The 26,146-nt window shown below is 45.0% G+C and overlaps 2 protein-coding genes across 2 annotated transcripts in view; both read left to right on the top strand.

The window, feature by feature from the left end:
- Window positions 1-26,146, top strand: part of LOC143962680 (dynein axonemal heavy chain 3-like) — a 2,426,925-nt gene that overhangs the window by 519,942 nt on the left and 1,880,837 nt on the right. The window lies entirely within an intron of this gene.
- On the top strand, window positions 6-2,425 carry LOC143962679 (uncharacterized). Its single transcript, XM_077472044.1, has 2 exons — window positions 6-789; window positions 896-2,425. Exons 1-2 carry the CDS (start codon window positions 591-593, stop codon window positions 2,272-2,274), a joined length of 1,578 nt encoding a protein of 525 aa, XP_077328170.1. The 5' UTR covers window positions 6-590; the 3' UTR covers window positions 2,275-2,425.

Genomic DNA, 26,146 nt, shown 5'->3' with positions numbered 1-26,146 from the left:
AACACAATCAAAGAGGTTAAAAGCCCCCGCCCCTCCCCGTGCTCCTCAGTTTTTGATTGTGTTTCCCCACAGCGAAACCGTTTGTTATTTTTTCCTAGACCCGAAGCCTGGGGCTGGTGGTCTCCCCCTGGGAGCCAGACCTAATGCCTGGGAAGCCTCTAGGTCTGGCAGGATGTTCTCATCCTTCCTGGGGGGTTCCCCTATATTTTCCTCAGGGGGGGCAGCAGAAACTGGAAGAGCCCCCCTGAGCGCTGAAGGACCCTGGGTACAGTGGTGTACCCAGAACTTCAGGGGCCAATTTTCCTCTCCTCTCCTTACCTGTGCGGTGGCCGTGCAGAAAAGGAGCCTGGTGTCCCTTTTTGGCTCAGGGTATCTCTCTGAAGACTCCAGGTCCAGCAATCCAGAGGGTTCTTGGTGCAGCTGGAGGCAGTATCTCCCCTTTGCAGCAGAGGTGCTCAGCTTTCTGGGGAGGTTTGGCACCATCTTCCTGGAGCTTGGTGGAGGAATGACATCACTTCCTCCACAGAACAGGAAGTGAGCTCAGAGTTCGGGTCATTTCCTGTCTACAGCAAAATGGTGGCCGTATCAGCATGGAGGTAACCACAGCCTCAGCCTCACAGCTGATTTGCCAAATCGGGGACATAAATCCAGGAGGAGCAGGCGCCCACTTCTCCCACAGACCGGCTGCCTTCGCCTGTGTTAGCTGTCCGAAGAAGCTCACTGGTGCCAGCAGCATGGAACGTGAGGAGAGACCCGCAGGGTCCATGGCCATGGAGGAGACCACAGGGGGTGAGTCCGACCGGCCGCCGGAGGTTTAGATGGGGGAGGGTACCCCAACTCTTCTCCTCTGGGTGGTACAGTGCTGTATTGTAATGCCTGTATGTTTTTGTTTCAGGGGACGATGCCACTGCCCTTGGGGTTGCCAGCCGTCCCGTGAAATCTTCCACCCGCTCTAAGCGTTGTGGAAACTGTAATGCTAGATTACCCCCAGATCATCCTAAACCCTTCTGCTTTAAATGTATACAGAAGCTGACAGGGAAGGAAACCTCTCAGATAATGGAGAAGTTTCTCACAGTACAAACTGAGATGCTGTCCACTCTGAAAGCCTTTCAGTCCTCCCTTAAGTCTAGGGATTCAGAGGCTCACACCAGCAAGGACGCCTCCTCCCAGGAGGGCTCCGCTTCCTCTAGGGGGTCTAGACGGCGGGCAGACAACCCAAGGTATCTCCAGTCTCAGGATTCAGAGGAGGAGGATGAGTCCGAATCCCATGGGCAGGGATTCTCGGACGAGGGTGTGTTGGACAGCCAGGAGGAGGATGAGGGGGAGGACTCCAGGTCTAGCAGGCATATCTTTTCAGCCGATGACATGGAGGGACTACTGAGGGCGGTTTACGCTTCTGAAGGGATTCAGGAGCCCACGGCACAGGTCTCTGCCCAAGACAAAATGTATAGGGGCTTAATTAAACCACAGACCAGGGTTCTTCCGGTACATCCTGCACTCAAAGATATTATCTTAAGGGAGTGGAAGGATCCGGAGAAGAGGCTCCTAAAGTACAAAACATGGAAGCGTAGATGCCCCTTTACTGAGGAGGATGAGGAGAAGTTTTTCAAGACTCCTAGGCTAGACGCCTCCCTGGCACAAGTTTCTAAACAATCCGATCTTTCCTTTGAAGACACTGGGAACATCAAGGATCAGATGGATCGGAGGGCAGAAACTATTTTGCGCAGGGCCTGGGAGGCCAACGCGTCGGCTATGAGCCCCGCGTTGGCCTCAGCCTGCATCGCTAGAAATGCGGACATGTGGATCTCTAAGCTGATAGACCACATCTCCCAGACTTCCAAGTCTAAGGAGGTCTTAGATTCATTGGAGGTCGTAGGCAGCGCTGTTGCATACCTAGCGGATGCGGCCGTGGAGACGGTGCGCACAACCGCCAAGTCTGCTGCCTTACTAAACTCGGCTCGGCGAGCCCTATGGGTTAAAACTTGGGACGGGGATGGCTCATCTAAGACCCGTCTATGTGGCCTCCCTTTTGAGGGTTCCCTCCTTTTTGGTGCTGGCCTAGACCAAGCCCTTGCTAGGTCGACCGAAAAGGGGAAGAAATTCCCTACTAAACCGAGGAGGGATAGGAAGAGGTTTTTTCGTGGCCCCCAGGCAAAGAACCGCTTCTCGGAGAAAAAGGTCTCCCCTAATAGACGTTGGGGGGCTGGGAAGGATAAGCAGAAGTCAGGCATTCTCTTTTCCAGCCAGAAGTCAAGCGACAAGACCTCCAAATGACATTCCAGTGGGGGGAAGGCTTTCCCACTTTGTCCCTCAGTGGGAAAGGGTCACTCAGAGCCCCCATATTCTACAGATCATAAAAGAGGGTTACAGGTTAGAATTTCTTTCCCCTCCTCCCTCCAAATTTCTCTTGACCCACCTTCCCAGGGATCCTGGCAAGGCAGCGGGAGTCCTACAGAATATAGAAGAACTGGCCAGGCAGGAGGTCATAGTGCCTGTTCCAGAGGGCCAGCAGGGTCAGGGGTTCTACTCCCATATATTTGTGGTACCAAAGCCCTCAGGAAGATATCGCCTCATCATAAATCTAAGGCATCTCAACGTCTTCCTGCGGTACAAGAAGTTCCGCATGGAGAGTGTTTATTCTCTCAGGAGACACCTTCTCAGGGACGTGTTCATGGTAACCTTGGATTTAAAGGACGCCTACCTTCACGTCCCTATATTTCAGAACCATCAGGTCTTCCTAAGATTTGCAATTGCCTCTCCAGAGGGAGTTCAGCATTGGCAGTTTGCGGCCCTCCCCTTCGGGCTGGCATCCAGTCCAAGGGTTTTTACAAAGATCCTGGCAGAAGTAGTGGCCTTCCTGCATCTCCAGGAAGTAGCGCTGATTCCCTATTTGGACGACATTCTGATTTACAATCAGAATCGGGATCAGCTCCTTTTGGATCTAGCCAGGGTAGTGGAGACCTTAGAATCCCTGGGATGGATCATCAGCAAGGAAAAATCCTCACTGATTCCGGCCCAGACGAAAATGTATCTGGGATTCCTGGTGGATTCCGCGCAACAGAAGTTAGTTCTACCCCAGAGCAAGGTAGAGGGTATAATTTCAGCGGTCCTTTCTCTGTTAGAGGCAAAGACATCTCCATACAGAGGGATTATGAGGGTGCTGGGCCTGATGACGGAAGCTATCCCAGCAGTTCCTTGGGCACAGCTGCACTCCAGGACCCTCCAGCACTTCCTCCTTTCCTCTTGGGACAGGAAAGGGGTTTCTCTAGAAGTAGAAGTGGCCATTCCGATCGAGGTAAAGGATTCTCTTCACTGGTGGCTTCACCCTCAGAGGCTTCAGGGGGGCCTCCTTTGGAGTCAGCTTCAGCCGCTCAGGATAACAACAGACGCAAGTTCCTGGGGGTGGGGGGCCCACCTGGAGGATCTAACAGCCCAGGGTTCCTGGGACGTGAGTCAGAGAAAGACATCCTCAAATTTTCGAGAACTTTTGGCCATCGGGGAGGCATTAAAGGCTTTCGAAAGGAGGATCAAGGACCAGGAAGTTCAGGTCCTATCAGACAACGCCACGGCAGTGGCATTTGTCAATCATCAGGGGGGCACCAGATCTCCAACTCTACTGGCTCTATCTTTAGAGATCATGGGTTGGGCGGAGCATCGGATTATCTCCATTTCCGCAGTCCACATAAAGGGGTCCCTGAATGTAGAGGCAGACTATCTCAGTCGTCAGCCGATTCTTCAGGGAGAATGGGAGTTGAATCCAGAGGTATTCTCCCTGGTATGTCGGCAGTTCGGCGATCCAGAGATAGATCTGTTCGCCCGCAGAAAGAACAGAAGGGTAAAGAGATTCTTTTCCCTTGCCCGAGAGGGGGGCTCAGAGGGGATAGACGCCTTGGCCCAGGTTTGGGACTTCCGGTTGGCCTATGCCTTCCCCCCCATGGGGCTTATTCCGAGGGTTCTTCAAAAGCTGTTCCTCTCGGAAGGCGCCCTGATTCTGATAGCTCCTTGGTGGCCCAAGAGAGCTTGGTTTCCAGCCCTGCAGGGTTGGTCCATAGCCCCGCCTCTACACCTTCCTGTTCGGCGCGACCTTCTCCTTCAGGGTCCAGTTTGCCATCCAGACCCCAGCTTCTTCAGGCTGACGGCCTGGCTCTTGAAAGGCAGAACCTGCGGGAGAAGGGCCTGTCGGACAGAGTAGTGGATACTCTCCTCCTTAGTAGGAAGCCGGTCACAAGGCGTATTTACGCTAAGACCTGGGGGATTTTTTCTCGCTGGTGTCAGGTGAGAGGGACTTCACAGCAAGAGATCCCGGCCATTCTGGAGTTTCTCCAGGATGGAGCAGAGCAGGGGTTGGCAACCAAGACACTTAAGGCACAGGTCGCAGCCTTATCCTGTTTTTTGGAGAGACGCTTGGCACTAGATCCTCTGATCAAGAGGTTCCTTTTGGTCAGAGAGAGGTTGTCCCCTGTCCAGGTGTCTAGGTTCCCACCATGGGATCTTACCTTGGTGTTAGAGGGCTTAACAAGGCCCCCCTTTGAACCAATAGACCAGATCCCCCTCAGGATCCTCACCTTTAAGTTGGCCTTTCTGCTTGCTATTACATCAGCCAGGAGAGTAGGCGATATTCAGGCTTTTTCAGTCAAGGAACCATACTTTCGTTTATTTGAGGACAGGGTTATACTTAGGCAGGACCCCCTGTACCTCCCTAAGGTAGCATCCAGGTTCCATAGGTCTCAAGAAGTAGTGCTACCTTCCTTTTGTAATAATCCCCAAAATGAGAGGGAAATTTCTTTTCACTGTCTGGACGTCAGACGTTGTTTATTATCCTACTTAGAAAAAGTTAAGGAGTTTAGAAGGTCCAGCCATCTTTTAGTTAATTTTTCTGGCCAAAAGAAGGGCCAACAAGCCTCCAAAGCATCCATAGCTAGATGGATTAAGCATGCCATTGCTTTAGCCTATGAGCAGTCAGGTAATGCAGTTCCTAGGGACCTGAAAGCTCATTCCACGCGATCTCTGGCAACCTCTTGGGCAGAAAGGGCCGGAGCTTCAGTGGAGCAGATATGTAGAGCCGCTACATGGACAAGCCAGAACACCTTCCTGAGGCATTACAGGGTGGAGTTACTGTCCCCTCAGGATCTGGCATTTGGCAGGAAGGTCCTGCAAGCGGTTGTCCCGCCCTAAGGTAGGCCTGAGCTACTTGCTCCTCTCTCAGGGTGCCGTCCTGGAAGACGACTTGAGAAAATGACCAGTTACACTTACCGGTAACTGTGTTTCTGGGAAGTCTTCCAGGACGGCAGGCCTACTTCCCACCCGTTCTCTTTAGGTTTAAATTAAGGTATAGAGTGTGGTGGTGTGGTGTGGTTTTCTTCACTCTCGTGCACTGGTGTGGGTCAATACTTTGTCACAACTGAGGAGCACGGGGAGGGGCGGGGGCTTTTAACCTCTTTGATTGTGTTTCCTGTCAGGTGGACCAGTCATCTCTCAGGGTGCCGTCCTGGAAGACTTCCCAGAAACACAGTTACCGGTAAGTGTAACTGGTCATTTTTTTTGTCTGTCCGTCTTTTTTCATCTCACTTCCTGTTTGCAAGTACAGTAGGAGACATTTGTAAGTTGGATGTTTGAAAGTAGGGCCTTCCCTATATGCTTTGGACCCAAGGTGTTGGTGTTGCCACAAGTTAACACTGTAAGCCCTCAGTGACTCTTGGTGGGCGCTGGAGCGCCCTGCTGTGATTTATAATAGCAAGAATTGTAATTACATGCCATTGTTGAACAGTGGTAAAAAAAATTGGGCCTGTGGTGGTTGCGGTGGTTGTGCTGGTGCCACAACACTAAGTCCACAGTTAGTCTCGGTGGGTGCTGGAATGGGCCCTACTGTGAAATATTTTATCAAGAATTGTAATTACATGCACCTGTTAAACAAGGGCCGAAAAATTGGGCCTTAGGCACTGGTGCTGGTGCCATGACACTGCAACCTCTCCCAGATACTCTAGTTGGAGTGCAGGAATGAGCCCTGTTGCAAAGTATTGCATCAAAAAATGTAATTACACACCCCTGTTAAACAGGGGCTGAAAAATTGGGCTTTAGCCACTGGGGGCGGCACCCAGAACCAAAAATGTTCTTCCAAGCTATCAGCAGGATCATTGAGGAGGAAGAGAATAGTCGGTCAACATAACAGGACAGTCACTGAGCATCAGCATAGGCAGTCTTGAAAGGATGTTACATTTAAAAAAAAAATTATTCGGTTACATCAGCTTCAGGTGCTTGGTAGCTGGTGGAGATCCAAGACTGATTCATCTTTATGAAGACCAGTTGATCAACCTAGTCGGTGGACAGGCACACCCTGTGATCAGTTAAAAAGCCTCTAGCAGCACTGAATGTGCGTTCCGAAAGAACGCTGGATGCAGGACAGGCCAGTAGCTCAATTGTAAGGATGAGCCGAACAACCCCCTGTTCGGTTCGCACCAGAACCTGCGAACAGACCTAAACTTCCTGTGAACTTTAGAACCCTATTAAAGGGACTCAAACGTTCAAAATCGAAAGTGCTCATTTTAAAGGCTAATATGCAAGTTACTGTCCTAAAAAGTGTTTGGGGACCTGAGTCCTGCCCCAGGGGACATGGATCAATGCAAAAAAAAGTTTTAAAAACTGCAGTTTTTTCAGGAGCAGTGATTTTAATAACGATTAAAGTGAAACCAAAAGTGTAATATTCCTTTAAATTTGGTGCCTGGGGGGTGTCTATAGTATGCCTGTGAAGGGGCGCATGTTTCCCATGCTTAGAACTGTCCCTGCACAAACTGTCATTTCGCAAGGAAAAAAAGTATTTTAAAATCACTTTGAATTGTCGGCTCCCGTAATAAAGAGAACACTCAATGAGCCGACAATTCATTCATTGATAAAAAAATAAAAGCGTGGGGTTCCCCTAAATTCAATTACCAGGCCCTTCAGGTCTGGTATGGATATTAAGGGGAACCCCGCATCAAATTTTAAAAAAAATTGACGTGGGGGTCCCCCTAAAAATCCACACCAGACCCTTTATCCGAGCATGCAACCTGGCAGGCCGCAGGAAAAGAGGGGGAACGAGAGGGCACCCCCCTCCTTAACCGTACTATGCCACATGCCCTCAACATTGGGAGAATGCTTTGGGAGTCTGTGACCCCTCAAAGCACCATGTCCCCACTGATTTTTTGCATCTTCTCCATTGAAGTCTATTGTACCAAAAAAAGCAAAAAAGTCCCTGGCCCTTTCCAAAAATGAAGTGGCTGAAAAAAAGTATAGATGTGTACGTGTCCCACAGGAAACCATGTTGAATGAACTGTACTGCGTTTCTGCGAAAAGCAAAAGCACAAAAAAAAGGCATAGATTTCAAGACTGCATGGATACACACAAATTCTGAGGCTGTGTGGCTGGAGTTCAGACTTATGTCACGTACACACGGTCGGATTTTCTAATGCAAAATGTTAGATGTGAGCTTGTTGTCAGAAAGACTGTGTGCATGCTCCATGGAACATTTGCTGTCGGACCACAAATGTTTGATTGCAGGTTCTAAAATTTTCCACTATCAAAACTTTGTTGTCAGAGTCTGATCGTGTGTACACAAGTCCGTCGCACAAATGTTCACACCTGCCCAGAATCAAGCAGAAGGAGCCGCACTGGCTAATGAACTTCATTTTTCTCAACTCGTCGCATGTCTTGTACGTCACCGCGTTCCCATGTTCAAAATTGTTGGCCAACATTTGAGTGACCGTTTTGTACGCAAGACAAGTTTGAGCCAACAATCTTCGAACAAAAATCCACGTTTTTGTTGGCGGAAAGTCCAATCGTGTGTACGGGGCAATAGGCTCATTGTACTTCTTAAAGATCCTTGATTATGACACTATGGCCAATTTTATTTCAGCACTAAAACCTTGGAAAGTATACAGATATAACTAAAGGGGTATTTATGGTGTCCACAAATTCCACAGCACTACATGAAGCACAAAAACAATTTGCATCAATCTCCACTTTTAAAATCGAATGCCCCTAGCACTCTTGTAGAAAGACATAGTTTGGGTGAAGCCAAATGACTTACTAGGTACCGTGTTTCCCCAAAAATAATCCCTACCCTGAAAGTAAGACCTATCGTGATTATCAGGGCGGGCTGCAATATAAGCCCTAGTACATCTCATTAAAAGTCCTGTAATTCGTTTTGTAAATATGGGCCAGTGTCTCCGTTTGCTGCTGTATTAAAAAAAAAACATGTTTACACCCATCGCTGACCCACCGGAGGTCCTCTTCTCTCCTCCCTTCTGACGTCTGCTGCCCCTTCCTCTTCTGTGCATGGAGCGGGCTGATGTCAGCCAGGATCTTGGCTCTTTTCCTTCCTCCCCTCCTCCCACCTGTTGTCGGCGGCCCCTCCGTCTTCAGTGCACAGACGTCAGCGGCGATCTCGGCTCTTCTTTTTCCTCCTCTCCTCCCACTGAAATCTGTGGCCCCTATTCTTTAGTGCACAGAGCGGGCTGACATCACAACAATCTCAGCTCCTCTATTTCCTCATCTCAGAAGAAGAGGGATCTTATGTTATAAAGGTGTTAAAAAGGTACTTTTATATAAAACTCTGGACACACTGAACTTCAAACAGATTACATAATTTCATAATGATGTAAAAAAATGATGTAAAAAAACGGACTCCTGACCTGACAATTAGTGGGGGGGGGGGGGGGGGAGAGACAGAGGACACAGAATTTTTAGATTTTAATTTTTAGAAAATAGAGATAGATAAATGACACAGCACAAACACTGTGTCTATCATGCTTTAAAGGAACAGGATTTATTTTTATTTTTTTTAAAAGCAACAACCCCTTTAAGAATGTCAGCCAGATAGACTTGAGAACTTTTGTACACTTTATGCGTATACAGTATTTTGATCCCCAGACAAGATGAGTTCAAAGAGAAAGAGCTTTTCCATCGAGTAAAAGAGAGGAATCATGGAGGACTCCAACGGCAATAATCTTACCGCTTTCTGCAAAGAAATTAAGTTAGATCTCCAAATGGTCTGAAAATGGCGAGCAGAGTACGATAACCTCAGTCAAAAGGTGGACGAGGGAAATGCTAAGAAGCACAAGTGTGGATCAGGTCGGCAGCCATTATATCTTGAGCTGGAAGACATTATCTGTTAATGGATTGCTGACAAGAGAGCAAAGGCTTTGGTTGTGTGCAGGGTTGATATTCAAGAATTTGCCCTTGCAATGGCACCACAGTTTGAAATATCCCCAGAAGAATTCAAAGCATCACACCACTGGCTGGATGGCTTCCCTAAGCGAAATGAACTGTTTCTAAGAAGATCAACAAAACTGTTCAAGCTGGAAGATACTGAAGTTGTTAAACACGCACTTGCATTCAAGTTCTTTGTTAATGGCATAGATTTTTCTAAATACCAACTTTCCAGCATGATTACAATGGATGAAACTGCAGTGTATATGGGCCAATGATCTCAAATGACAATTCATCAGAGGGGAGCCTCCTCAACCTATGTTCCCTCCACTGGTTGCGCGTGTTACTTGTGTTTTAGCAATTCATCTAGATGGAAATAAAGCCACACCTCTAATCATCGCAAAGGGCAAGAAAGATAAGATTGAACGTGTTTCAGGCATTTGTTCTTGAAACCGAAAAAGCCTGGTGCACATAAGCAGTTATAAGGAAGTGGATCGATTTAATTCTGCCACTTGTTTTGAGGTGGCCAAAGAGGTCTGCTAGTCTGGGATTCAGCCAGCACACACCGCGCAAAAGACATTAAGAACTTCCTTGCAGAGAGAAGACTAGATCAAGTAATGATTCCCACAGGAATGACTGCTTATCTCCAGACTCTTGATATTGCAATAAACAAACCATTCAAGGACCATTTGCACACGGAAATCAATGAATACACTGAAAATAGATTGGAGAGAAATCAGCGTGGAAACTTTATGAAGCCTAAACTGCGGTCGTGACATGGGTTAAGAATTCATGGGATAAAATCACTGACGGCTGTGTTGCCAAAGCACTACGAGCAGGCTATATGGCAAGAAGTACTCGTTTAAGGAGAGCTATATTACTGTACATGAGAGATTAGGCCCAATGGTTCAAAAGGAAATGGGGATGCAAGAAATTCAGGCCGGCATTCAGGGTTTGGAGAGTTTTGATGATATTCCAGAATGTAGTTTAATGTACATACCGTAAATAAGACCCCCCCCTGAAGCCCTAGTGTGTTCTTTTTGTAACCAAAATGAATATAAGACCCGGCCTTATTTTCAGGGAAACACAGTATTTTTAGCCAGAAGCTTAAGTACCCAAAGCAAAGCTTTAAAAAATGAGGAGAGCACTCAAACTCCATGGAATAAATTCTAACACCTGGCATTGAGTCACAGGTCGCTAAGCTCCAGTAAAAAACACCATAATTAAGGATACATTTTAGTTGAGTGTGTATGTGTGTGTGTGTGTGTATGTATGTATGTATGTATGTACGGTATGTATGTATGTATATATATATATATATATATATATATATATATATATATATATATATATATATATATATATATATATATATATATATATATATATTAAATAAATATAATAATAATTAAAATCATAATCTCATTAGGACTTTGTTTTATGATTTAGATTCCCACCTTTTTGACAGGTCCCAGAATATCCCAAATATAATTCTGACTAATGTTCACAAGTTACAATTAAGCTTAATAATCACCATGTGTAAATGACAGGGTAACAATAATTGATCTTTACATAGAGATGGCATACTTGGGGAAGTGTGATGTACTAATTGTCATAACAGCATCACTGCAAATTACATACTGTGCAGATCATGTTCAAATAGAGTATAAATTAGAGAAATACATGACAAGTTCCACAGTCATAAATGTGTCATATGATCACATGGAAAAGTCAGCGTTGTTCGTCTTTGTTGCTCATGCAGGATCTATAATGAGTAGATGGGGAGAGTAACAAAGGTAGAAATTAACCACTTCAGCCCAGAAGGATTTGTCCCCTTAATGACCAGACCATTTTTTCCAATACAGCACTGCGTCGCTTTAACTGACAATTGTGCAGTCGTGTGATGCTGCACACAAATGGAGCTTTCTTTTGGCAGCATTTGATCACCTCTACGGTTTTGATGATTTGTGCTCTAAACAAAGAGTGACAATTTTGAAAAAAATCCAATTTATTTTACTTTTTACTAAAATAAATATCAAAAAGAAAATATATATAAAAAAAAAAAAAAAATGTGTTCATTAGTTTGTCGATATATATTCTTTTACATTTTTTTGGTAAAACAAAACCATATAGGTGTATATTGATTGTTTTGCGCAAAAGCTATCGCTTGTACAAACTATGGGATAGATTTAGGGACTTTTATTTTATTGTTTTTACTAGTAATGGCGGTGATCTGCAATTTTTAGCAGGACTGCAACATTGCAGCAGACAAATCTGACCCCAAATGACACTCTTTGGGGACCGGTGATTTTATTACATATAAAAATGCACTGATCAATGTAAAAATGACACTGGCAGGGAAGAGGTTAACACTAGGGAGTGATCAAGGGGTTAACTGTGTTCCCTGGGTGTGTTCTAACTGTAGGGGGGGTGGGCTGCCAGGGACATGACAGATCACTGTTCCTGATGACTGGGAACAGTAGATCTGTCATGTCCCCTGTCAGAACAGGGATTCACCTTGTTTACTTAGGCAGTTCACCCGCTCTGCCTCTGTACTAGGCTACTGCAGGTCGCCAGCGGACATTGAGTCCTCTTGACCCAGTTGCACGCTCCCACAGCATGCAGCAGGCGTGAGCATGCATCGCCCCCAGCGTGAACCCGCCCGCAACTGTGCCTGCATGAGCCAACGTACAGCTATGGCAATTTGTACAGGAGAGCCAACCTGCCGCCATATAACAATGACGGCTGGTTGTCAAGCAGTTAAAGAACACATCACCTACACACAGCAGGAACAGACACTGCTTGGCCAAATTAGGACTTTTTAGATTTTAGATTAAGGGCTATTTTAACTTTTTTTCTAAATTGGGAGATTGCTCCAAACCACCTCTGCAGTTAAATGCAATCATTGTTAGTGAGCACCATTCTCACTAAATAGATACAAATTGTCTTCCTCTGCTGATCAGTTATGTGCCTTACCTTCTTCTTGCATTGATCCACAGGCGTGTGCTGGGTGTGCCTGGGCATGTGCGGTGCTGATTCTCTCTACTTTCTGGTGACCCCTGTGCAGTGCTGCCAGCTTCCTTCCTCTCCTGTGGGCTGCTGATGTTTCAGGATGGATGAATAAACACAGTGAGTGATCGGTACTGATCATACCTGTGTTCATTCTTAACTGAAGCATGGTAAATTATTTTTACTATGCTTCAGTTTGTGAATGAACAGGAAGCCACTCAGCAAATAGCACTTACTATTTGTTCACTGTCCAGCAGTGTTAATTTAGTTGACTTAAATATTTTTGTCTACTAAATTAATACTATTTAAGTCTACTAAAATACAACTAAAACTAAAACAATTCAGATGACTAAAATAGCATTTTAGGCAAAAGACCACAAATACGACTAAGACTAAAAGGGCATTTTAGTCAAGACTGACTAAAACTAAGTTGAAATTACACGTCAAAATTAACACTGCACCACCACATGACTACGTAGGGGGCATCTACTAAGCTGCTGAAAGGGAAAAAAAGAGGCTTTTCTTATTTATTTTTTTTCTTAATATTTAACATTGGCAATATATTCTGGTAAAATGTGCAATGGCAATACAGCCAATAGATTTTGCAGTGTTTTTTTTTTTTTTTTTTTTTTTTTTTTATATATTTTCAAGTTGTACTTCTGCTTGTCAAAAAGCAATATTTTTGGTTTTCTTTATGAAACTTGTTTTTATTTATAAAGACGTTATATATCACATCAGCTAAATCGGTGTCTGTAGTGCATGTTCAAACCTTAATATCACAATACCCGGGCATCAAGTGATCTGCACACAGGTTGATTAGGGTGTGCCTAGGCACAGCCAGCACAACCTGTGCACACACCTATGCCAGGAGTATATACTGTTTGGCAATTCTAAAGAAATAATGCATTAAAATGTAACTAAACCCATTCCATTTTAGTCGCCTAAAATGTACTGGAGCTTTGAGTTGATTAAAATACGACTAATAGAAAAACACTTTAAATTACCAAAATACAACAAAAGCTAAAATGACATTTTATTCAAAAGGCTATAACCAAAACTAAATCTAAACTTGATATCAAAATTAACAGTGCTGTCCAATGCAGCTGAAGCTGCAGAGAAAGGGACTGGGACTGTCCTCAGTCCCTTTTTCTGTTTAGACCCTTGATATTTCACCAAAGCCTCCCAACGAGGCACCTAAAGAAATTGTAAAAAAATAATAAAAAATAATATTGTAAAAAAATAGAATTGTAAAGAGTTAAAATAAAAGCTACTGACACTGTCAACTACCCTACTGACACCGTCTATGGCTTAGCTGATATACAGTGTTTCACAAAAGTGAGTACACCCCTCACATTTTTGTAAATATTTTATTATATCTTTTCATGTGACAACACTGAAGAAATGACACTTTGCTACAATGTAAAGTAGTGAGTGTACAGCTTGTATAACAGTGTACATTTGCTGTCCCCTCAAAATAACTCAACGGGCAGCCATTAATGTCTAAACTGCTGGAAACAAAAGTGAGTACACCCCTAAGTAAAAAATGTTCAACTTGGGGCCAAAGTGTGAATATTTTTTATTGCCACCATTATTTTCCAGCACTGCCTTAACCCTCTTGGGCATGGAGTTCACCAGAGCTTCAGATTGCCACTTGAGTCCTCTTCCACTCCTCCATGATGACATCACTGAGCTGGTGGATGTTAGAGACCTTGTGCTCCTCCACCTTCTGTTTGAGGATGCCCTGCGGATGCTCTACAAGGCATGGTACATTAGTGTGATCAGTAGGAGGAATGCTCCTTACAATTGTGAACATTGTGAAAAATAATCCCCTTACACATAGCTAATAGGATCAGTGGTGTAAGTGGGAACTTATCTGAGATGCAGAAATCTGGAGACATGCTTGGCCAGTCCACCCCCTTTACCCTCGGCTTCTTTAGCAAGGCAGTGGTCATCTTGGAGGTGTCTGGGGTCCTTATGTTGGAATACTGCCCTGCGGTCCAGTCTTCAAAGGGAGGGGATCATGCTCTGCTTCAGTATTTCACAGTACATGTTGACATTCATGGTTCCCTCAATGAACTGTAGCTCCCTAGTGCCAGCAGCACTCGTGCATGCTTGACTGTAGGCAAGAAGCGCGGGGGGGCGTGTCCGGACGCGGAGCAAGGAGGACGTGCGGCGGCTGAGCTCCACACAGGCAGGGAGAAATCCACCGCCATCCATCCCTTACGATTAAGGATAACAGCACGACAGACCTGTGCTGAGCCTGGGGATTGCGGTGCTGTCTCCCGGAGGCCATCGGATGAGATATATCCATCCTTAACGGCGCAAACACACCCGGCTACACAGCAGATCATCTGGCGCCATCTTGCGGCCTATGAAATCAACGGCCCACTCTAGCCTCTACCGCAGCGCCGCCGGAGCGAGGAGGCTGCACTCCGGGCGGACACACGCAGCCGCTCACCCGGGGACTACACGGCCGGAACAGCAGGGCGCAGCATCCAGCAGATCCCCGGATACGGACGGCACGACCATCCAGGCCTAGGAAACGGCCCATACTAACAACAGGCCGCAGTGAGTACACCCACGGCGCCCCCCACAGCGGACTCTTTTATAATATATTTAATGGGAACCTGCAGATCCTGGGGGCATAGGAAGCAAATAGGGCGGAATGCAGCTATACGGCCACCAGAGTTAGGAAAGCCTGAGGCTTCGGCCTACATACTGGAGACAGCGGCCATCTTGCTACTCCAACTACACCCTGCACCTCCCTAACTAACCCAGCTCGAACTGTAATCACCTAACCTTACCCCAGCATAACCCCAATACAGGTACGCACTCCACTAACAGTACAGTTATACTACCCAAGAACTGGCAAACATTATTACAGGGGAAGTGGCCTGGTGATCGGCGCACATGACTGTAATGTAGAGGAACCTTGGTGACCAGAGGGGCCTGTGCACTGAAAACAGACCTGACAGACGAATATGTCAACACAATCAAGGAGAAGCACGCACAGCCACATCCTCCGCTCTTTGGGGACACCCCAGAAGAAAAAAAAGAACTCACCAGCAAACCTTAGCAAGTTTAACCACCTCGCGCCCGCCCTATAGACGAATGACGGCCGTAGAGCAGGCGCGTTCGTCCGGGTGGTCGTCCCTGGACGTCCTGATGTTTACTTCCGCAATGCGCGCCGCCGCGGGCGCACATCTCGGAAGTTCTGTGTTCGCCGTGTCCCCCGGGGACAGGCAAACACAGATCGCTGTAAACGGCCAATCACAGCGGCCGTTTACAGCGTGATCGGCGTGTCCAATGGGAGATGATCTCATATGAGATCATCTCTCAGCGCCGCTCTCCCTCCTCGCACAGACAGTGTGAGAGGGGAGAGATGAACAGCTGCAGCGGCAGCCGTTCTGCCTCTAGTAAAAAATAAAAAAATAAAAGTAAAAAAATAAAATAAAGTGCCATCCTCCCCCCCAGCAGTGCCATCCTCCCCCCCAGCAGTGCCATCCTCCCCCCCCCCAGCAGTGCCATCCTCCCCCCAGCAGTGGCATCTGCCCCAGTGCCATCCGCCCCAGTGCTACCTGCCCCCAGTGCCATCCGCCCCAGTGCTACCTGCCCCCAGTGCCATCCACCCCAGTGCCACCTGTCGTCAGTGCCACGTGTCATCAGTGCCACATAGTGCCATCTGTCATCAGTGCCACGTATTAGTGCCATCTGTCATCAGTGGCACGTATTAGTGCCATCTGTCATCAGTGCCACGTATCAGTGCCATTTGTCATCAGTGCCACCTGTCAGTGTCACGTGCCATCTGTTGTCAGTGTCACGTGTCATCAATGCCACTTATCAGTGCCATCTGTCATCAGTGTCACGCGTCATCGGTGCCATGTATTAGTACCATCTGTCATCGGTGGCACGTATTAGTGCCATCTGTCATCGGTGCCACGTATAAGTGCCACGTGTCATCAGTGCCACATATTAGTGCCATCTGTCATCAGTGCCACCTGTCGTCATTGCCACGTATCAGTGCCACCTGTCATCAGTGTCACGTGTCATTGTCCTGGTGCTTCAAAAGTGTAATAAATAGTCAACAAGTTGGATGTGTAATTTATGTTCCTAGAACACATGATGGCGCTACCTGCATGTTGGGCCTCTCTATGTGGCCAGGCTGTGAAAAAGTCCCACACATGTGGTATTGTAATACTCAGGAGGAGTAGCAGAATTTTTTGGGGGGTGTCATTTGTGGTATACACATGCCACGTGAGAGAAATAACCTATTACAATGACAATTTTGTGGAGAAAAAAAAATGAAAAATCTTAATTTTGCAAAGAATTGTGGGGAAAAAAATTACAACATCAAAAACCTCACCATGCCTCTTACTAAATACCTTGGAATGTCTACTTTCCAAAAAGGGGTCATTTGGGGGGTATTTGTACTTTCCTGACTTGTTCGGGTCACAAGAAGCGAGATAGGCCACCAGTACATCAGATGTGATCAATTTTGTGCGATTCGCACCACACCTTGTAGACTCTCTAACTTTCACAAAGACCAAATAATATCCACTAATTTGGGTTATTTTCACCAAAGATATGTAGCAGTATAAATTGTGGCCAAAATTTATGAAGAAAAATTAATAATTTGCATAATTATGTCACAGAAACAAAGAAATATGCGTTTTTTTTCAAAATTTTCGGTCTTTTTTCATTTATAGCGCAAAAAATAAAAACCCCAGAGGTGATCAAATACCCCCAAAAGAAAGCTCTATTTGTGGGAAAAAAAGGATAAAAAATTCATTTGGGTACAGTGTTGCATGACTGAGTAATTGTCATTCAAATTGTGAGAGCACCGAAAGCTGAAAATTGGTCTGGGCAGGAAGGGTGTTTAAGTGCCCAGTAAGCAAGTGGTTAAATACTGTGAAGGGAGCAAAAATTCCAAAATGGCACTGTCACAATGAAACAATATTGTTGAGGATATGGATGACGACGAAGTCTCCCTACCAGCATCTGAAGATTCAGCCGCAGGCAACGGTAAAACAGACCAACTTCTTACCTACACAGCTATGACAGACATTGCCGCTGATATTAAAAGTTATTTTGCGGCAGCAATAACAGATATTAAAACTGAGCTAATGAGACTAACAGAGCAAATGGCAATCTCAGACAGAGCTGGGAAAAGGAGGGACAGAGCACTGGTCAGACTGGACGATATTACGAATTCGCACTCCCAACATTTGATCGATATGAACAGACAAATTGAAGATCTGGACAACCGTGGTAGACGAAATAATATCAGAATCAGAGGAGTGCCCGAAACGGTGCCCCCGGACCAAATTAGACCAGCTCTAACAGCCATCTTTAATACTCTCATTGAACGGCCGGAACAATCTCCCATCGACTTTGACAGGGCACACAGAGCTCTCAGACCCAGGGCACAAGACGGAATCCCCCCAAGAGACATCATGTTGTCTATCCAACTTTGGCTTGAAAGAAGATATCCTCCAAAAAGCACGGATGAAAGAAAGGATAATGCACGAGGAAGCCACGATTCAACTTTTTCAGGACCTTTCACCCATCATACTTAAAAATAGAAGAGCACTACGTCCACTTTTAGAAGTTCTGAAACAAAAAGGTATCAACTACAGATGGAAATTCCCATTTGCACTGCAAGCAAACTTCCTGGGAAAACAACATGTGCTAAAAGTCCCCGATGACCTCAAAAAATTCTGTGAGGACCTACAAATTACACCGATGGACCTCCCGGACTGGTATGCTGAATTCCTCACGCCACCAGCAATTAACAACCCACAATTCTCAGCGGAACCCCACCACGCACGATCGCCTTACCAGCTTGGCAAGCATCGCAGAAGTACTGACAGAAACAACTTTGAGTCCCCGACATCCTCTAAGAGTGCTAGGAGCCCGAGAGGAAGGGAGCCAAGAGGCTACTGAAATGGACAGACCCTCTGCAATATACATCTTGGCCTGATGCGAGTTGCTGTTACCCAGTTCCCCAATACAGATCTTTGCTAAGATGATACCCATTTTTTTTTTGTTTTTTGTTTTTTGAAAACTCGTCCATTATCCCATCCAGACGGCTGTCACAATTTTATGGTAACGAGGGGGCACACTACCTTAAAGGTTAAAAGTTAAACTTCTGAGGCTACTCCTTGAGACTTTTATCTGCACCTATGACAACCTATCCACATGAGGGGGGGGGGGGGTTCTTTTTGTTTTTTGTTTTTGTTTACCTCTTTCTTCCCCAAACAAGGTTTGAAATCCGCACCCTGCAGAGAGACTACAATAACCTGCGGCAACACCGTATACTTCTATCCTGTTATGCTCTAATTTTTGTCTTTTATTTAGGTTCTGAGAATGGCAAATTTGTTAAGTGGCTTGAATACCGCCGTTTGCACGTATGACACTCCCCTACTTACCTCAAGATGGTGTTTCTCTATTGACTGCGGAACTGTGAGTAACATTACCCGAGACACCGCTTTACATTCCTCTCCCTCCCAAAAATTAAAAAGGGGAAAGACATATCCTAGAGGCTCACGGCAGGAAGTAGCAACAGGCCAATCCTAAAGACACCATTCAATGCACCTTGTCTATATCTTTTTACGTACAGCCCAGGCAACTACTAACGTAGATAACACTCCCTACCTCGCTATGATATGTTTCGCTCTAAGACTGTAAGAGTGGATAGGGCCTATACAGGACGGAAACCAAACTGCGCCTTACTGCAGAAATTGACACACCTGTTACTGCTCATGTGACGCCCCTGCATGATGTGGAACACTCACTGTTTGCATAGGGTCTAGACTACCCCTCAAATATACAGGGGTGTCTACTCCTCACTATGTGCAGAGGAGAGTTGAAGTTAAATGCTCAGGATATGGGTTGAAAGTTTACAGTTATTTAAGCTAATATCTGTTATACAGCTTGGCGCTTAGGCCACAGTTTCCTAAGAACGGTTTTACAAAGTGTTTATAATGTTATTTTCTTCTGCAAACTGGTTCATTGCGACTCGCACAACCCCTTCTCCTCCCTCCACCCCTTTACTCAAGTCCTCTATAGTCTATAATAAATGCCAATGGATGGTCTCAGACACCTTGCTTACAGTTAACCTCTTGATGGGGTCTAGAACCGTGAGATGTGCCGGGCTCCTCTATTGGTCACCTTCATTACTGCTACAGAGCGGTTAAAGGAAACAGACACTGTTAGACTGCTCATTGATCACCTCCCACTCTCCCCCAAAGGGAAAATACTTACACTTACGCGCATTAATTAAATCCCAAATTGACCCACCACCAACTGGTGACTAGTGGGTACTTTCCTTCTTATCCCTTAACTAATTACATCCTCCCTCCCCCCTCCCCCCGTACTTTACCCCCCCCCCCCCCAATCTCCCCCTTTTTTTTTTTTTTTCTTTCTCTCTCTCCCCTCCTCCACGCACGTACGCAGTCTCCTTTTCAGTCCCAAAACACTCCACCCTAACACTTTCTAAGTCACCAATATCTCTTGTGAAAACCATCCACAGACGCAGCTTCTTCAGAAAACACCCATCCTAGCCCAACGGCCAAGATGGCATATGCTTTTTTAGGGAAGACACCAACTATTATCTCACATAATGTAAATGGTCTGAATATACCTGAAAAAAGGTTTAAACTGTTGAGAGAACTTAAAAAAGTACGCCCATTAGTTGTATTTCTACAGGAAACCCACTTTAAAGACAAGAGTATTCCTAAACTCACTGACAATGTATTCACAAAAGTTTACCATTCTACCAACCCTCTTGCCAAAACTAAAGGAGTGTCCATCCTGCTGAACAAAGATGCACCCTTTGAACTGAAGCACCAACTTACTGATTCAGAGGGAAGGTATTGGTTTCTGAAGGGCACCTGGGAGGGATCCCCTGTAACACTTGCTAATGTGTACTTCCCGAATACCTCCAATGTGCCATTCTGTAGCAAAATAATTGAAGAACTTAAATGGTTTGCGGAGGGATGTGTCCTTTTGGGTGGAGACTTTAACATTCCTCTTTCCCCCCTCAGGGATACTTCTTCTGGACACACCCATGTCAGTTATAGGCTTCTTAAACGAATGAAATCGCTACTACAGTCTCTGGCTCTGGTTGATGCATGGAGATCCGTGCATCCATCAGAGAGGGACTTTACCTTTTTCTCCGCACCTCACAAACGATACTCAAGAATTGACATGATCTTTGTCTCACAAAGGAACCTGGGCAACTTACTCGCAGCTGAGATAGGAATTATTGCCCTCTCTGACCACGCACCCACAGCTATCTCAATAGAACTAGGTGCACACCGCAAACCTGCATTTAATTGGAGACTCAACCCTACACTCCTTACTGATCAAATTGTGAAAGATGACATCCACAACACGATTAATACATACTTTCACAACAACAATGACACTGACACGAACCCGCTAAATATTTGGGAAGCTCACAAGTCAGTGGTGAGAGGTGAACTTATAAAATGGGGCGCCAGGAAGAAAAGGGAAAGAGAAGGAGAAATTACAAAATTAACCCAAAAAATTGCTAACTTGGAATTGCAGCACAAACATTCTCAATCTCTCAGGATAGAAGAGCAACTGACTGAATGCAGAACGGCATTACGCCTTCTACTAGATCTCAAAATCAAAAGATCCCTTTTTTAAAAAAAATATATATTTTTTACGAACAAGGGGATAAGAGTGGGAAACAACTAGCTAGGGCCCTGAAGGAAGCAACACTATCAAGCCATATTCATGCCATAAAGGATAAAGAGGGGACCCTGAAGTACAAATCTAAAGAAATGGCAGACCTGTTTCACAATTATTATGCCAAATTGCACGATCTGCCAGCTCACCACAAACCACCCCATATAACACAGACAAAACAAGAAGCAATTAAAGACTTCTTGGAAAATAGTAAATTACCCTCCCTGTCAAGCGACGACACACGCAAACTAGATGACCCTATAGCTATATCAGAAATCTCAGACGCAATATCCGACTTAAAAACAGGAAAGAGCCCTGGCCCTGATGGTTTTACATCACAATACTATAAGACGTACACAATATCTCTCTTGAAACCCCTTCAATCTGCTTTTAACTTCCTAGCAAAAAATAGAAACAACTCCAACTCATTCCTAATGGCACACATAGCTGTGATCCCCAAACCTAACAAAGACCACTCTGAATGCGCAAACTTCAGACCCATCTCCCTTCTAAATGTTGATCTCAAGATACTGGCCAAAATACTTGCCAACAGATTAAAACCCCTCCTAGCACAGATTATAGGCCCTGAACAAGTGGGATTCATGCCCGGTAGAGAAGCTCGTGACAATACTACTAAGGCGCTGAATCTAATCCATTTTGCCCAAAACTCTAAAACAGCCGGAATATTGCTTTCTACCAATGCAGAGAAGGCTTTCGATAGAGTCTCCTGGGACTACATGATGGACACCTGTGCCCATATCGGACTACGGGAAAACATGCTGTCATGGATCTCAGCACTCTACCAAAAACCCCAAGCCCAAATTAAAGTAAATAACACACTATCTGACCCCATCTCGATCCACAATGGAACACGCCAAGGATGCCCTCTATCTCCACTTCTCTTTATTCTCACCCTAGAACCCCTGATAAGAACAATCAACTTACATAGAGATATTCAGGGCTTCACAGTAAACAATAGAGAATACAAAATAGCCGCATATGCGGATGACCTCTTATTCTTCATCACCAATCCACATATATCCTTACCAAATCTTCAGAAAGTGTTTCAAACCTTTGGGTTCATCTCCAATTTTAAAGTGAATCAATAAAAATCTGAAGCACTCAACCTCACCCTCCCCCCTGACCAACTCCAGAGATTGAAAGACAACTTCCCTTATAAATGGGAACAAGCCGCACTCAAATATCTAGGCATAAACTTAACTAGCAACCTCGACGCCTTATACAACGCCAACTATAAACCACTATTATCCGCTATAACAAAAGACCTACTAAGGTGGCACCCAAAAAAATTCTCATGGTTTGGTAGAGCGTCCATTCTGAAGATGACGATACTACCCAGACTTTTATACCTATTTAATGCTCTACCCATAAGAATCCCGGAAACCTTTTTTTAGCACTCTCCTTAAAGCACAGAGGGACTTCCTCTGGGCAGATAGAAAACCCCGAATCAATTTTGCTCTACTAACGCTTCCCAAAAGCAAAGGGGGTATAGGCCTCCCGGATTTTAAGAAATACTTCCAGGCTGCGCATATCACCAGACTCATAGACTGGCACTGCCATGGCCCTAACAGAGATTGGGTCCAGTTGGAAAGCAATTTAACCTTACATAAAATGCTTTACTATCCATGGTCCAAACACTCCAAAAAAGATAAACAGATAGGCCACCCACTGGTTGAAAACACAATTACTATTTGGCACAAAACAGCGAGCCTACACAAAATCGCATCCATCCCAGGTCCACTGACACCACTTGCCAATAACCCTGATTTCCCACCGGGCATGCACCATAAACTACCACATGACCTCCTTATTCACCACTGCATGACAAACTGGAAAATCAAAACATTTGACGCACTTAGCTCTGAGGTGGGCGAGACATTTCCTGGCCTGTGGTTTTACATGCAATTAAGGGACTTTGTGGTAAACGGTAAACACAAATCCAAATTCTGCCTCCCGTTGACGCAGTTGGAGTCCATATGCTTAAACAGATCACCGGTAGCCCACACCACATCCCTTGCATACTCATGGCTAATTTGTATGCCACACGCCGATAACAATAAACACAAAAGGAAGTGGGAACATGATCTTAAAATGAACATTTCTGAAAAGCAATGGGAAAAGGCATGTATTTTGACACACAAATGCTCATTAAGCTCCAAATACCAAGAGATTTCCTATAAGGTCCTCACTCGATGGTATCTGACACCGCAAAAGGCCGGGAGATGGTCTCTCCCCACCTCAGATAAATGCTGGAGATGTAAAACATGCATAGGCTCACTTCTACATATTTGGTGGGAATGTCCTCTCATTAGCGCCTACTGGGATGAAATTAAGACCTGGATAAAACATATAACGGAAACCAATCTAGAACTAAACGCAGCCGCCTGCCTGATCAATTTAGTCCCAACTACCTTAAGTCGCTACAAAAAATCACTCTCTCGACACCTACTAGTGGCGGCTAAAACGCTCATACCCATCCACTGGAAAACCTCCACAGTCCCAGGAGTTAAGGACTGGTTAAATAGGGTACAGTACATTTTTAAAATGGAGGAAATAGTGGCAATGAAAAAAGAGAACAGCATATCCTTCAATAGAACTTGGCAACCTTGGCTGGCCTTTACACTCTCTCCAGATTATCAATTACTCATGAGCTAAACCTCCCTTATCCATTACTCTACAGAGAAAAAGGTAATAGTAAGGAGGAAATAGAAGGGCTGTGTTATACATGTCTCTATTGGACACACACTGAACCTAAGGAAATGAACCCTAGTGCGATGGTACCCCCCCCCCGTGACTACCAACCCTCTTTATCCTGTACCCCCCTTCACCCTTCCCCCAATTCATAACCTACCTTGTGATATCACTAGTTTATACGCTTCTCTATTTGTCTTTGCTTTCTTTTTTCGTTCTAATTGAGATACTAAGTTACAACACTACTGCTACCTAATTGTATCAATGTTTGTATACATACCATTGTTGATAACATTTATAATTCTATGATAATTGTAAACCTGAACATACTCTCAATAAAACCTTTTTTTTGACTGTGAAAAAAAAAAAAAAAAAAGAAGCGCTTGTGTTTGTATTCCTCACCTGGTTGCCATCACACATGCTTGACACCATCTGAACCAAATAAGTTTATCTTGGTCTCATCAAACCAGAGGACATGGTTCCAGTAATCCTTGTCTGCTTGTCTTCAGCAAAACTGTTTTCGGGCTTTCTTGTGCATCATCTTTAGAAGAGGCTTCCTTCCGGGACAACAGCCATGCAGACCAATTTGATGCAGCGTGAGGCATATGGTCTGAGCACTGACAGGCTGACCCTCCACCCCTTCAGCCTCTGCAGCAATGCTGGCAGCCCTCACACGTCTATTTCCCAAAGACAACATCTGGATATGACGCTGATCATGTGCACACAACTTTTTTGGCAAGGCCTGTTCTGAGTGGAAGCTGTCCTGGTAAACCGCTGTATGGTTTTGGCCACCATGCTGCAGCTCAGTTTCAGGGTCTTGGCAATCTTCTTATAGCCTAGGCCATTTTATGTAGAGGAGCAATTCTTTTTTTTCAGATCCTCAGAGTTCTTTGCCATGTTGAATTTCCAGTGACCAGTATGAGAGAGTGAGAGCGATTATACCACATTTAACACACCTACTCCCCATTCACACCTAAGACCTTGTAACCCTAAGGAGTCAAATAACATCGGGAGGGAAAATGGCTAACTGGGCCCAATTTGGACATTTTCACTTAGGAGCGTACTTCACCTTTGTTGCCAGTGGTTTAGACATTAATGGCTGTGAGTTGATTTATTTTGAGGGGACAGCAAATTTACACTGTTATACAAGCTGTACACGCACTACTTTACATTGTAGCAAAGTGTAATTTCTTCAGTGTTGTCATATGAAAAGATATAATATATTTACAAGAGGTGTACTCACTTTGTGAGCTACTGTACATGCATGTGTGTTAAAGCTTTAGGGTGCACGCCCTAATACAATAGGCTGCGCACACCAATGGATAGATAATTAATTTGGCAGAATGTGCAGGATCTGAGTGATCACATCCCATGTAAAGCAGAGCTGTAGTATTGAAAACAGGAGTAGTGTGTCCCCATGTCACTAGGCAGAACAGGGATTCGCCTGGTTTACATAGGTAGTTCCCCATTCTCCCTCTGCTTGCCGCAATCGCAGGCCGATGGCAGACACCAAGTCTGCGGAACCACGCCCGCTGTCATTGTGCGCTCGCCTGAAATCCTGCTTTAACAGAAAGATGTACAGGTATGTTGATTTGCACAGTGCTGCCACTCTGTCGACATATATCAGTGTGAGCCGGGCGGCAAATGGTTAAACAATCTATTCAATTTGTATCAAATTAGTCAGGCCCTTGCACTATATAGCTGATGGTAGATCTAAAGGAGACTGCACAATCAGATATTAGTGCAGGGTCTTAAATGAAAAAGTTGAAAAGTGGGTGGAAATAAAAAAAGTGGTGATAAGCGAGTTGGTGTTCAGGGAGGTAAACACACCCTATTGTGTGATTCAGTAACCAGCACATGATGGGATTTGAAGTTTCCTGGCTGGTTTCATGATGCTACAAGAAGTGATGGGCTCAGAAAGCTTTTTTTTAAAAAATTGAACAGAGCAGTGCACATTTCAGGCTGCCATGGACTAGGTAAGTGAGAGATAAACACATTGAGATGGCTTGGGCAGAAAATACTTTAGAAAAGTCTTCTATTTTGAAAAGTGAAATTCTGCCTGAAAAAGGTGAACTTAGCCTTTTAGAATTAATGACCTTTCACAGACACATTAAGATGAATAGCCGTGAAACCCATGTTTTTAAATGATTTCACGATACAGCTACAAATAGACATTTCTTTACTGAGCATACATGTAGCACTACTCCTGTTGGAGACACAGGAATACTGTGCAGGTCTTCCCCAAAGCCAGGCACACAGGCTCATTAACATGTTTCTTCAATGATCAATTGAAGGGTGTTTTTGTTATTTTTGGAGAACTTAGTGAGGGAATTCGATGGGAATTGGGTGAAATACTCCAAAAACAACTTGAGTATTCTTCAGAAGAAGCTACCGTATATTAAAGTCTGTGCTTGTAGAAAACAGTCAAATTCAGCTTTAAGATAGTAGTAGTAAACTGTAAACTCCTTTAGTAGTAGGTTAGCTGTACAAATCTCTTCAGGACACCAGCTAGTGTCCCCTTTAACTA

Source organism: Lithobates pipiens, unplaced genomic scaffold (genome assembly GCF_037356315.1).
Source record: "Lithobates pipiens isolate NorthernLeopardFrog02 unplaced genomic scaffold, aLitPip1_a1.2 Scaffold_8, whole genome shotgun sequence".
In the NCBI taxonomy this organism is placed as follows: domain Eukaryota; kingdom Metazoa; phylum Chordata; class Amphibia; order Anura; family Ranidae; genus Lithobates; species Lithobates pipiens.
The sequence above is the reverse complement of the archived record's forward strand: the minus strand, read 5'-3'. Positions and strand labels throughout refer to the sequence as shown.

Bases quoted from the DNA above. Each gene is read 5' to 3' on its own strand.
- LOC143962679 (XM_077472044.1), top strand. From the start codon at position 591: ATGGAGGTAACCACAGCCTCAGCCTCACAGCTGATTTGCCAAATCGGG. The intron at 790-895 runs GTGAGTCCGACC...TTTTTGTTTCAG, and splicing joins CATGGAGGAGACCACAGGGG to GGGACGATGCCACTGCCCTT.